At 40.6% G+C, this 14,555-nt stretch overlaps 1 protein-coding gene across 4 annotated transcripts in view; it reads left to right on the top strand.

The window, feature by feature from the left end:
- LOC112137722 (abl interactor 2) overlaps positions 1 to 14,555 on the top strand; it is a 42,549-nt gene that overhangs the window by 23,802 nt on the left and 4,192 nt on the right. Inside the window, exons 5-10 of one of the 4 annotated variants that reach the window (XM_024260174.2) lie at positions 1,577 to 1,729; positions 4,898 to 5,022; positions 9,504 to 9,794; positions 10,132 to 10,296; positions 12,961 to 13,041; positions 13,130 to 13,312. In XM_024260174.2, the coding sequence (XP_024115942.1) occupies positions 1,577 to 1,729; positions 4,898 to 5,022; positions 9,504 to 9,794; positions 10,132 to 10,296; positions 12,961 to 13,041; positions 13,130 to 13,312 (998 nt within the window). The remainder of the gene's footprint in view (positions 1 to 1,576; positions 1,730 to 4,897; positions 5,023 to 9,503; positions 9,795 to 10,131; positions 10,297 to 12,960; positions 13,042 to 13,129; positions 13,313 to 14,555) is intronic. The other 3 variants (XM_024260175.2, XM_024260176.2, XM_024260177.2) reach the window with 3 other exon arrangements.

The following is a 14,555-nucleotide window of genomic DNA, read 5'->3' on the forward strand; positions in this document are numbered from 1 at the left end:
GACCATCTCTGTTTCTGCTGAAAGAACATTTTGATTAATTTAATATAAAATTAATCTCATTTAAAACCACAGATCAGCGATTCCAATGGATGAAATACATTCAAAAGCTTTTGTCTTCCTCACTTACCCATTTTCTTTTCCATTTCTGTCTCTAGTCTTTTTTTCATTTTTTGATTTTTCAAAAACTGCAATTTATTACATATTTTAAAAAATCCCAAGAAATGTTACTTGCTTACATTTAACTTTTAGTTATATGAAATGAAAAGCCTCTGTGTAACATTTCTGTCATTTCATGGAGTCGTGATAAAATGATGGTTTTAAAAAACATCCTAACCTTTAAAACATGACCTTAACAGAATCATTTCTCCTCCAGCAAAAAGCAAAGATGCCACCTCGCCTTAATCCAGTGAGAATTTAGTCTGAAGTCATGATGGTACTGCTCTGCCTTTGACTAAAATGTTTCAAATGTTTTGTTTTTATGACAATAACTGATTTATAGATATTGTGATGTTGACATAAATCATAGACACAGATTAGGCTATAGTTCTCTTCATTTTTTCCCCTTTATTATCCAAAACATGCTTGGATAATCATGCAATAATAATCATGATCAACATGTTAGTGAACATAGATAAATATCTTTATGTTTTTTAAAGTCCCACTCCGATAATCTGATCTATTGTGAACGTGTTGCCAGTGGTCCTTTAATCGTGATTATGGAGTTTTTAGCCCGATTTGAAAAACTTGTCATTTTCTAGGACATAGCTTCTGCAGAGCAGAAGAAGTTCATGGGAAATTCTCCTCTGAGTTGTGTGCGGCACCCTTGGCATGGAAGCAACCCTCCACTGTATCCCATGATCCCTTTGTTTACACTCTCATCCGCTAGCTTACAGCCCCTCACACCCCAACCTAACATTAACGGTGCAACAAAAAAGGTAAACAATATTTAAACTATCAAGACGTACAGTTTGATCCAGCTCAGACAAAGAAAACAAAGACACTCATAGATCTATTTGTCTGCAACAGGATGCATCAGCGTGGAGAAGAGCAGAGACTTTGCTCCGCCCATTTCAGTTTACTATGTCACAATTGAGAGTTTTTGCAAAATACCTTTTTTAGTCTGCTCCCGATTCATCACAATTTGAATAAATAAATACTCAGAAATTAATGATTTTGTCTTTAAAGACTCATTGAAATAAAAATGTTGTTTTGGGGGTTTTAAAAATGTTCTTGCAACATTTATTCTTGATGTAGGACATATATAAAAGAATTTAATTTCAAATCTGCAGAAACTATGTTCTAGAAAAAGTATTTTTGATTTTAGCTTAAAAATGGCATTCACAATAGATCAAAATATAGTTGGAGTGGGAATTCAAATAACTTGCCTCGCCTCGTATTGTTTATTTATTTGGCACTGTTTAAATATTACATGTAAATTAAAAATATTTTCAGTTTTTTCTTGTCTTACTTTTCTCCATGCAGAGCTGGGACCTGTCTACTTCCTGGTTGGATCAATGCGTCCCGCTGTGGGAACATGCTTGTATTGCTCTGTTAACTCAAGCTTTTGCATGTACAGGAAGAACTCCCCTTACAGGACTCTGGAGCCAGTACGCCCCCCAGTGGTGCCCAACGATTATGTCTCCAGCCCAACCAGAAACGTTGCAGCTGCTGGGCAGATTTCAAGTCCTGCCCGCACTGCCACCCTGAACCAGCGTCCTCGAACATACAGGTAGCGGGTGGAAACTTGGCTGCCCAGCAGGACTCCTCCTCCTGCTCTCACTTGGCTGGCTTGGCTGAAATCTGCTTGTTTCTATCTGCTAAAAACATTATATTCAGCATGTCTGCTCATATTAACAGGAAGTAGAATAAAACCATGTTCTTTAAAAAATTCAATCATTGTTTCTTGCTTTCCATCTTTATTCTTGAATAATCAGAATGAGTTGCTGAATATACGGTTTTTGGGAGCTTCATGCTAGCTTGGGGTCTTTTGTTTGTCTTGACTAACCCCTGATCTCTTGTGACATCCATCGTTCGAAGCATTTAACGCCTCCTGTCTTCACCTCCCAGTTGATCGACGCTGCTGTCGAACATGAGCAAACATTTTGGATTTGTTTAAATAAAGACGGTACTTCTAGAAATCATTTAGTGGTTAAACATTTAATCATAACATTGTAGCATTTCAGATTCTTTGTCATTCCTGCACAGAACAGCATCTAGACATCCCCACTAATAGGACACAAGCAGATCAAAACTGCTCAATGAGGAAAACGCACTTGAAATAAAAAAAAAAAATAGTTGTGAATTATTTGAATTCGAATTCAGTATATAAGATTAAAAATGTTGATGTGTGTCTGAGAGGACCTGTGGATTAAAAAATATTAAGAACATTTTATATTTGCTCAATAAAAATCTAGGGATCTAATCATATAATTTAACTGTATTTTTTTCTAAAATATTTGCTCATGAGTTAGATCTTTTTAAACTTTTTTTCTGTGGACTTTGAGTCTGAAATCTGCAGCTGCCTGTGTTTTCTTTGGGTTCTGTCTGCATTCAAAATGCACCATTAATTGTTGGAAGAAATACAAAGGTTTGTAATAATACCAAAAGATTTGTCAAAGATATTAATCTGATATAAATAAAACACATTGGATTCAGACTAATAAAACAAATAATCAATAAAGTTAAAGGTGGTTTTGAATTGATAAACATTTCTGAATCCCACAGAAGACACAGTGCTGACGCTCTGCTTACACTAACAAGTTCTCTCCATTTTTTGTGCTCATTCTTTTCAGCTTTTTTTTTTTTTATCTCATTGGCCGTTTGCTTCAGTTCCATGCTGCTGCTCATTAAATAAAAGCTGGGATTTTATTGTCTGTTTTAGAAATGTTAGGATTTGCTTGAGAACAACCATGACGCTGATCTTTATTTCTAATGTTCAGTAGCTGTGATGGACTCCTCATGTTCTTCGCCTCAGAGGCGGGCGGCCTCCGTCATTTATTCATCTTTAGAAACAGACAGAATGACTTGTAAAGTTCAGCTCCACCCATAGACATCTGACTGCTTTATGCTGCTGTGGTTCTGCTGTTGCTTTACAATTCTCTTGTTTTTTATCACTTTCTCTTTCATTTTGTCATTCCTGCAGTGTGGACTATCAGTGTACTTAGTCAAGCAGCTCTAGTCAGTCCATTGTCATTTTAATTCTTTATTTCATTCCTTTAAAGTAATTATAACAGCTAAACATTTGATTTAAATATGAAAGAAAAGGAGCAGAAAGAAGCATAAACTCACAAAATTAGACCTATACTGATAATTTGACATTCCTGATCATATTCTAAATCTTTTACTCAGACATTTTCTATTTTGTTATAAAATACGTTTTATAATGGAAGCTCTGCTGCTTCATACATTTTCACCACATGAGATTTAATTAATTGATTTATATTTTTTTGATTTCACTCCATAAACTCCATAAAGCTTTGATTGAAACACACTTTTCCACAGTGAATCGGAGGGTTTTAAAGTCTAGTTAAAGCATTCTGGGGTCAGAAAAATCTACTCATGTAATTCCTTCAATATTATTCATTTTCTCTGTATTAACAAAGGGTTTGCATGCTCTTCTCTTTAAAACCTTTCCTGCTTCTGATTAAAATGTCATTTTTTTAAATAAAACCCAAAAGTCTGTTGTGTGAATCCAATCAGGATAAATTGTCATTTTGACGGCAGTTTTCTAAAAACCATCAATGTTTCAGTTTCATCATATCTGTGTCTTTTATTATCAGTGTATCTTTTCTGACTCCAGCTTTGAAGCTTGCTCCTCTCACCTTTGCTTTCTTGAAACCTGAGACTCCTAAACTCCATCTTCTCTGTCATTTTGAGTTTGGGTTTTGTTTCAGTCTTCGCGTGTCTTCAGAATGGTTCTGAGTTAAGCTCAATATTTTGTTCTAGGGCCTCCTGTTGTTCTGGCTCCAACTTAAAGCTGTTGGTCAGCAGGTGTTTAGATACTGTAAGGAGCTCACAGAGATTGTGTGGAATTCATTTTCTTTTGCATTAGTGAGCAGCTCCTGCTTTTGTGTTTCTGAACCGAAACAACCTTAGAGAATGGTTTAAAGCAGGGGTGTCAAACTCAATCACACAGGGAGCCAAAATCCAAAACACACCTTAGGTCACGGGCCGAACAGGATAAACATTTATTGAACACTCTAAAGCTACATTTTTAAAACTTTAAAACTGTAACTTTTGAACTTAATTATGAACTAAATGTACAGCATTACCTGTGATAATGCTAGTGTGAATGCGGTAAGCTGAATTTGGCTGCTCAAGATGCTGAAATTGATAACTAAAAATGCTGAATGTGATAGCCAGGTAAAATATTAGCTAAATGCTAAATTAGCCTTAAAAACAGAAACAAACAAAAAAACTAGGTTTGTCAAAACAGCTAGCATGTTGCTGAAATATTTACCAACTCCAAAACAGCCTGAAAATCTTGGCGAATGCCAAAAAAGTCCAATAAGATATCAGAATGCCAATTTTTAAAACTTTAAAAATGTAACTTTTGAACATAATTATGAATAATAAAAAGGCAGGAATATTATTCCAGAATAAATCAACTTAAACCTTAAATAACTTTCAATATTTTACCCTCCATAGAAATATATTTTGTCAAAATTATACAATTTAGAAATGAGCACAAGATAACATCGGGTCATTAATAACAATAAAATAAAATGATCTGGAGGGCCGGATAGAATTACCCAGAGGGCCAGAATTGGCCCCCGGGCCTTGACTTTGACACATACAGTTTAAAGGGATCTCCAATGTGGAAGTGAATCCCAAATGTTCTCATGTCAGAACACTGATTATCATCTGTGTGTGTGTGGGTGTGTGTGTGTGCGTGCAGCGGTAGCAGTGGAGGCAGCCACCCCAGCAGCAGCAGTCGGAGCAGCAGCAGGGAGAACAGTGGCAGTGGCTGTGTGGGCGTTCCTATAGCCGTTCCAACACCCTCCCCACCTTCCACTTTCCCAGGTAACAGACGGAACTCACCTGCACAGGAGACACACACTTGTCTGGATCACTACCCCCTCCCGTCCTTGCGGTGGCTACAGATCACTGCCTGTGTTCAGATCAGTGATTTCTGTTATTCTTGTTTCATTTTGGATTGTCCAATTTTTTGCTTTTGATTAAATTCAGTTGGTTTCTAAAGGACCAGTTTAAATCCCCCAAAACACAGCAAATTTAGAAAAACATCACAGTTGATCTTTATTATTTTCAAAATAAATTCCAATTAAAAGCAAAATTGAAGAGTGGAAAGGAAAAAGCTCTAAATTAGCAGAGCCAGCCTTGTTAAGGCGGTCATCTGCTGTGAAGGTTATGAGAGGACCAGATGGACAGGACCAATACTGGACTATCTGCAATAAGACACACCGGCAGGAGAGCAAGTGAGGCCAGTTGAACAGACTCTAGAACACTGGAACATAAATTTAAGAGTGCAGACAAATACATTCAAAGGTTAGAGAGAAGAAAGACCTACAGAAAAGAAGATGTGGAAAAACATTTGGTGCTTTATAAAACATTATCAAACTAATGTATTTATCTTATTTTGCTATGGCCAGACAAGAGGCATGTAAAGGAAGTGGAATCTTCAACCACAACCTTAACAGACAAGGCATAGCCTTTCTCCACATCCTGCCCTTTTGTCCCCAAGTTTGAGGATGGCGGTAGAGGTTTAAATTCCCCCTCTGATTAAAATCCTGTTTTTTGAGATTGTAACATGTATTTGCAGCATTTTTCTTCTGAAAGAGATCAAATGTAATAAGAAATCATTTTGTTTTTGTAGTTTTTCTCCTTTTAAATCTGTCCATCAAACTGTCTTGGACAGACTCTGTTTGAATGAATGATCTTCTTTCCATCAACAGCTCTGCTGCACATGCACTAAACCCTCATCTGTTCCTAGTGTCTAGTTCAGGTTCTGGAGAAGAGAAGATGGTATCTTCACATTGACTGCAGTCAAATGAGCCGCCGTTCACATTTCTGTGGTCAAATCAGCATCACTGGATTTTTGGTGTGAGTTTCATCCAATACTTACGGTAGCAGGACTGAGAACGCTGGAAAATCTCCACCAGACTCCACGGAGCTTCTTGATGTGACCACGGAAATGTGAACGGCGGCTCATTTGACCGCAGTTGGAAAGGATTGTAAATCAATGAAAGAGCATTTTGATGTTAGCTTTGATTATTTTATCAAGAACTCTGAGAAACCAATGATTGAATGTATTGATCACAGTCAATAAACATTGGAGAATTAGCTAAAAGAGTCTTTGGTGAACTGGAAGGAGAAAGAATCAGGATTTTGGAGGAAGTTCTGTCCATGAAGATCTTCACTTCCTCGTCCAGCTGACATCCGGATCAGAACCATACGGCTGGACATTACCCAGATTGGTGAATGTTTTTATGTAGCAGTGGTGAAGATTTATGCTAACGAGACACAGAGCTATCATAATCAGACAGGGGGATCAGGGGCGGAGCTCCAAAAGCCACGCCCCCTCAGAGGTGATTTTGGAAACGGAGGCTTCAGATCAACATGAAAAATGACTTTTTAAGACATTTAGGTTGTTGGATTTTGGTTAAAAAAAAAACAAAAGAGTCATAATCATAATTAAAACACTACTGGGAAAGTGTTTTTAGAATAAAAAAAATTCAAAAAACTAAAATTCACAAAATTCAACTGTAATTAAAGCCGCAAGCGGCGTTGGATGGCCCGCAGTCGCTACCCGCCCTCACCCTCGCCGCCAACTCCCTCGCAGCCCGCTCAAATGCACCAACGCCGTGCTCACTGCCCGCCCCTACGGACCATCGGCGTCAAGGGCGGCGATGGTGCGTAGGGGCGGGCAGCGAGTGCCATCGCCGCCCTTGACGCTGACCTTTGACCTGAACTCACTTGCTTAGCACTCACTATGGACCCCTAAGTCCCTCCCTTCTCTTTCTGTATAGCTGGTCTGAGATGAATGTGAGAAATTGCTTAAAAAGGCACTTTTTTCAAAATGGCAGCTTTTCTGTTGGTTTTATCTCCATAGCAACCATTTTATGTTTTGTTTGCCTGAGGTCACCAAACAGATTGATGTTAGTGTCATGACAATCAGCAAAAGTAAATTTTGGATTTCCTTAGCAACTGAGGTTGTTTGCTAACCACGCCCACATTCCTTATATGTTCATATTCAATGTTATAATACCTGTTACAGCTTAAGCCTGGGATCAATATATTAAAGTCTCATAGCAATGCATTGAAATATGAGCGTGTATTAAGACTATGCCACTTTTGCAAGCTCGCCACGCGCACGCCGTTCAAAATCTATAGCTTGTAATACCATATTCCATTGGTTTCCCAATGATGACAAAAGCGTTTGTTTGAAGCTGTTGCTAAAAGTCGTTTTTTTTTTTTGGACAAATCAAGATGGCGGCCCTTCCCAGGGTCAAAGGTAAATGAAACTTTAGGGGTCGTTGAAGACTAATGTCAGCGGCATGTGGGTCAAATTTCGTAAGAATTGGACTAACAAAAGGTACGTTTCATCTTTGTAAAATTCACAAAAATGTCAGATTTTGAAACAAAGTGGCCGCAAAGTCGTAGGTCGTGGAGCCATCACATAAAAATGTAAAAAATAGCCATAGATATATCCCGTAAAGCTATGTTGGTTTCGTTCGCGAATTGCAAACTAAATTTTCGTTTTTGCTGAGTCAGCAGTTTTTTTCGCAACGGTTTTTCGCGTACCAGGGCCGCATTTAAGCATTGCGGCTTCGAAAGTTATATCGTTTCGCTCAAAATCCTTTTTACGCAAATCGGCCAAAATATTTGCGCTAAGACCGTGGTGGTTGCGACCTTGCCACACGCGCACGCCATTCAAATTCTACAACTTCTAATTGCAACATTTTTCTCACAGTACATTCCCATTTATGGTCAGTGATGTGACATATCAATTGATAAAACCCCCTAGGAGGTATTTCTTTTTGTAGCTTGCAGCAAAAGTGTTTTTTTCAACATTTCAAGATGGCGGCATCTTCCCAAGGTCAAAGGTCAATGAAACTCGAGCTGAGGACACGATTCTCAAGTTTCGTGAAAATCGGACAAACAAAAGTGTTGTTTTCCCATATTATTAAAAATCGTCATTTCTCTGACTTCGCCACTAGATGGCTGCCAAGTCGTAGGTTGTGTGGCCACCCCATAATGATTTCAAATGTTCCAGGGCTTATCCCCGACACGTGACATGGGCTTTCGTTTGCGTATTTCGAAATATTTTTTTTGGCCCCATAAGCGATTTTCGACCCATTCATTTTTTTTACGAAAACGCTCGCCGTGATGTCATCGTTTTGGGGGGGGTCACGCGCAACATGCCAAAAATTCATTTTCAATTTTCCCTAGGCGTGATCAAATTTTGAGGTACTTTTCATTCATATGGCAGGGGTGAAATTTTGGCTCAAAGGCGCAAAAAGATAGAATGTTAAAGCAAAAACAATATGGTCCTGGCAGTCAGTAGACTGCTGCTGAGGGCCATAATAATAAACAAAGCAAAAACAATATAGAAGTTTTTGCGGTGAGTTGCTGGGTTCGTGTAGTTTGTGTTCTGCGATACACTCGTCGGGTCCATTTGGGCTTAGGCCCTTCCTTTGAGGCTTTTTAGGGCTTTTTACATTTTTTCACTCTAAAATAATATGGTCCTTGCAGTCAGTAGACTGCTGCTGCAGGCCATAATAATTCGCTTTAACCCATAGGGGGCAGCTCACATACGTTTTTTGACTGTATTTTCAGGAATTAAATATGTTCATTTTAAATTGTCAAAAATGTAGCAAGGACCAAGATGGAGCATCTTTGAAACCTCATTAATAGAGGTCAACAGCCAAAAAAAGTTGATTTACTGTTTGGTTACCTTTTGATTATTTAGAAGAAGTACAAGGAATCTGAACAACTTCACTGCTCAGTACTAGGTATTTATCTCTGTTCTGGATCAACTTTAGGTCGGTGAATTGGATCCAATCAGATTGTTACAAATGTATACAAAAATGACAATTGGTTATAAAGTTTTTTATTATATAATATAATAATACAAATTATGACATAAATCAAATTGTTCAACAAATCGTTACACCCCTAGTGACAGTACAAAGGAAGCAGACTTAAAATATCGGTTTAGTGTTTGCACTTTTGTCTGTCCGTTAAATGAAGAATGAGTTCCTTTAGACGTCATGATGTGGTAACTCATTCCAAGCTTCGGTCAATACATAGACGAATGATCTCTGTCATAATCATAATTAGAAGACCACTGGGAACACTTTTAAATAACTCAAAAGATGATCTCAGTTTAGAGGATGTTTGGAAGTCTTAAATGAATCCATGAAATTCTTGAAACCAGATTGGACAGAAATCTCCTGTAATTTAGTGGTTAATTAAAACCATTCTCCTTTGCTCCTGCTGCCCTCTTCACCTCCTAACTCCTTACTCTTTTCTCCTTCCCAAAGTCTCCCCCACTGCTGGACCAGCTAGCTCTTCCTCCACTGCTCCTAACTCCTCCCCCTCACCTTCCTCCACTCCGTCCTCCTTCTCCTCCTCCTCCTCCACATCAACATTAACTCATCCCAAAGCTCCTCTGCCTCCAAACTCACCTCCCCAAACAAGCTCACAGTCAGACTCAAACACCTCCCCACCCTCTAACATGTCGCCTAACAAACCCAAGGTCCAGTCGGAGGCGTCCTCTCTCCCTCCTCCTGCTCCTTCTCCTCCACTCCTCTCCTCCTCACCACCTGCTGAAGGTGAGTGACAAACTATCCGTCGCCTCAACTCCACCGTCTGGATCCTTCATCCGCCCTCACCGTTTCTGACCAAGACGTAAAGATGTTTCTTTAGCTGCATGTCTGTGCTAGAACCATCACTATTACCGTCTCTGTCATTACTTCCATTATTCAGTTTTTGACTGAGACTCAAACATCTGTTCTGCACTTGATGAAAGAGAGCGAACCTGAGCAGACCTGCATTATACCTAACAGAATAAAGGCTTTTTGAAATGATGACCTGACATCCAAACCGGTTCAGATCCACGACTCCACCAGCAGAACAGTTTTTCCTGAATGCACCTCTGTCCTCCATCAGGCCCCATCGTCCCTCAGTTCTACAGCATGAACCGGCCTCAGCCTCGACAGCAGACCCCTCAGGTGGGGGGGTCCCTGCCGTACCGCCGGCCCCCCTCTGTGATCGGTCAGCCAGTCGGAACACAGAACCATGTGAATGGAGGTCCGTACTACAACCAAAGCCCAGGTAGGAACCGCACACCTGAGAGGGGCGCCGTCCCTCAAGTCTGCAACAAGAGTTTAGAACTCTGCTATGAGGAACATCGACAGACTGATCAATAATTCATATGTAGGAAATATTACTGAAGGTTTTATTAAAGGAGGCTTTCAAGATGTTCACATAAAACATGGAGTAAAAAGAATGGTACAAATCTAAGAAAATCTAAGACCTGTGAGGAAGAAACATCTGTGAACAAAGCCTTGATTATTATTATTTACTAGGGCTGGGAATCGATTAAATAAATTAGCCAAAACCTGGAAACCAATGAATCACGATTAAAGAAATGTTTTATTAGTAACAGTACCATATTTTCACGACCATAAGGCGCACATAAACCTCTCAAATTTTCTCCAAAATGTGCGGCACGCACTATAGTGCAGTACGCCTACTGTGTTGTTTTTTTTTCTTTTTTTTCTTTTTTTTGGAAGGCTGATTACATGAGAACTTTGATGTTTTATAGCCGAAGTGAGCGCGTGTCCGTGCTCCCTCGCTTCTCCCCACAAGCAGTAAATCTGGGGACAAAAATCACATTTATTCAAATTCAAATTTGTTTTAATGAGTTTTACATTTGACGTCAGATAATTTGTTATTATTGAGGCAACTTGTGAACTTTAAGGCTATTAATTTTATATGATCATTGTTTTTTACAGTGCTGGTATCCATATTCATTTCCCTCCTTTTATTCAAATTTCCTGAACTTTTCTTTGATAATCAACACGTTAGTCATGTGCTCCACGTAAGTACCGCTAGCAGAAACACCTGTTGGATCAATAACACCACTAGAAGTCTCTTTTTACGGTCAGACGCTCCGCTGCTCTGCCACGTTTTCACCTGTCAATGGAGCAGGTGGAGGAGCGCACGAGGACCCGCCCACTGAACCAGCGCAACTATGTTTTTAGACAAAAGGTGCACGAACCCACGCACCCTCCCAGCCCACCCGCCGCAGCAACAAACCCCCTCGTCCGCAGTAGCCCGCGCGGGCTGCCTCGGCGGACCCGCCGTCCTTCTGTCGACTGAGCGCGTGCACCAGCAGGGAGCACCAATTCGTTTTGTTTTAGGCAGTTCCAATCACCGTGGTCCAACAGACAACAGAAAAACATCAATTGCTCTCTTTCCACCATGAAGCGCTGAGTTGGCGACTCCTGCTGCTGTCATGCGCAGCGGCCCGTACGGCTCGTTCCTATAACTAATATTACTTTCTACACATTCTTACTCGCTCATCATCCGTCTGGCTGGGGGCGGGGCCTTTCTATGACTGAGATAAAGGCTGTCCCGCATTAACCCGAGAGGAGGAAAAGTACGGACTTTTTAATCATTGTCTCGTCAAGCATAAACGAAACATCACAGTTCAGGAGAGCCAAGCAGGTTACCCGCCCTCCCCGCCCCCTGCAGCACCTGTCTCTGGCCCGGCGTGTGGAGCGAGCAGACGCCGCTGAAGGGAGGATGTCTGTCTGTCTGCAGACAGAACCGCCGCGCTGCAACAGGACAAAGACAGTCGTAACGATTCGTATTTTACTTCTTTATTTCGGATCGGGTCACTGAAAACAGCCCGTGCCAAAAGCTGAGTTCCTGATTGGCTGATGCGATGCAGCACCTGTCAAACTCTGTGATCTGCTGTGAAATGAAGTCAGACTCTCAAGCGCTACGCGGCACGCGCTCTCGTGCTCGCCTCAACAGCTGCTTTATATGAGCCCGCCCACTATGGCAGGAAAGGTAAAGGGATTGGCTAAAACTTCACAGTACTGAAGAAAGTAGAAATGATTGACATGTCCAAAGACCAATAGACCTTCAATGAACTGCTGCACTGTCTGCAGTGGTTTGGGTAGAGCTGCGTAAATCATTAGTGTTTCTGCGTGGAATCAAACCGGTGACCAGCCCTAGTTTTACCATGCCTGTGCCCTATGGTCAAGAGCGCCTTATGTATTTGTTACATACAGAAACAGGACCAGTAGGTGAAACTGCGCCCTATAACCCAGTGTGCCCTATGGTCGTGAAAATACGTATTTGCTGACCACTTATTATTTTTGAGTAATCACAAATGAAATCTCACACAAAACTATACATTTAAAATGTTTATTTTTAATTAAGGCTGTCAATCGATAAAAAAATATATCAGATTAATCACACTTTTGTGGTGTGATTAATCTCTATTAATCACTGTTTTATTAGGTACATTTGATGACAATATGCAGCTTTTCTTTCATTTTTCTTGTCTAAAATGTTTACATTTATCAAGCGTTGACCCAGAACTGTAATTTGTGAGCACAAAACACATCAACAGTAAGAAAAGTAAAGACTTTTATGTCTGCAGTTTTACTCCATGAAAACACAGATGCTGACAAACAACCATAAGAAACAAACCTGCACGCCGCGCATCGCCAAGATGAAGGGAAGGACTGCTCCGTGATGTGTAATTCATTTGCGTTGATATTGCGTTCATTCTTTTTATTAACGTGTTAATGTTGACAGCCTTACTATTTACATATTTCAATCTGCATAAATGTCCAGGTGAGAACAGATGAGGATAAAGAGGGAGGTGTGGTTTATGAATATTCATCTCTTTTTCTAAATTGAAGCTGTCAGTGGTTCATTTGCAGACGGTCTGATTTTTCTACTGAAATCTCTCTGCAGCCTCTCCCCCCCCAGCATCTGTCCTCCAGTTCACCCCCCAGCTTCCTCTGATGGGTTTTGTTGCTCGAGTGCAGGAGACCAGTGAGTGTCTGCTCCTGTCTTTGGAAGCATCTCCTGCATCATGTTTCACGGCTGAAGCTGCTGGGTAACCTTCTGAATCCATCCGCAGTTTCAGACTCTCCTCTGCCCACACACCCACCCACTGAGAGCCAGTCCGGACCAGAGGAGCCTCTCCCCACTCCACAGCCACTGGAGGATGGACACGGGGAGGAGGACGCCGCAGTGGTGGAGTATAATGATCCGTATGCTGAAGAAGACCCACCATGGGCCCCTCGGAGCTACGTGGAAAAAGGTACTTCATATGTTATACTGTGGGACAAAAAAGTATTCAGTCAGCCACCAACTGTGCGAGTTCTCCCACTTAAAAAGATGAGAGGTTTGTAATTATAATCAGAGCTATACCTCAACTATGAGAGACAAAATGAGAAAAAAAATCCAGAAAATCAATTTGTCTGATTTATTTATTTATTTATTTATTTTTATTTATTTTTTTTAGTGATTTATTTGTTCTTATGGTGGAAATTAATTGTTTGTTCACTTACAAACAAGAAGATTTCTGTCTTTCACAGACCTGTAACTTATCTGTCCTCCACTCATTACCTGCATTAATGGCACCTGTTTGAACTCATTATCTATATAAAAGACACCTGTCCACAACCTCAAACGGTCACACTCCAAACTCCACTATGGCCAAGACCAAAGAGCTGTCTAAGGACACCAGAAACAAACTTGTTGAGCTTCACCAGCCTGGGAAGACTGAATCAGTAATAGATAAGCAGTTTGGTGTGAAGAAATCAGCATTCATTCATTCATTCATCTTCTTGACCACTTCGTCCCTTTTGGGGTCGCGGGGGTGCCGGAGCCTAACCCGGCTGCTGATGGGTTCACCCTGGACAGGTCTCCAGTCTGTCGCAGAACCTCAATCACACACATTCACTCTCACATTCACACCTAGGGGCAATTTAGAGTCACCAATTAAATCAGCAATTATTAGAAATGGAAAACATACAAGACCACTGATAATCTCCCTCCATCTGGAGCTCCCCACAAGATCTCACCCTGTGGGGTTAAAATGATCAGAAGAACGGTGAGAAAAAAATCCTAGAACCCCACGGGGGGACCTGAATGACCTGCAGAGAGCTGGACCAAAGTAACAAAGGTTACCACCAGTAACACACAGACGTGTCCCCCTGCTAAAGCCAGTACATGTGCAGTATTGTCTAAAGTTTGCTAGAGAGATCCAGAAGAGGATTAGGATAATGTCCTATGATCAGAGGAAACCAAAATAGAACTTTTTGGCAAGAACTTTACTGTTTGGAGGAGAAATAATGCTGAGTTACATCCAAAGAACATCATCCCTACTGTAAAGCATGGGGGTGGAAACATCATGCTTTGGGGGCTGTTTTTCAGCAAAGGAACCAGGACGACTGATCTGTGTAAAGGAAATAATGAATGAGGTCATGTTTGGTTAGATTTAGAGTGGAAACCTCCTTCAGTCAGCACTGAAGATGAACCATGTCAGGGTCTGTCACCAT

The sequence above is a fragment of the Oryzias melastigma genome, linkage group LG9 (assembly GCF_002922805.2).
Source record: "Oryzias melastigma strain HK-1 linkage group LG9, ASM292280v2, whole genome shotgun sequence".
Classification (NCBI taxonomy): domain Eukaryota; kingdom Metazoa; phylum Chordata; class Actinopteri; order Beloniformes; family Adrianichthyidae; genus Oryzias; species Oryzias melastigma.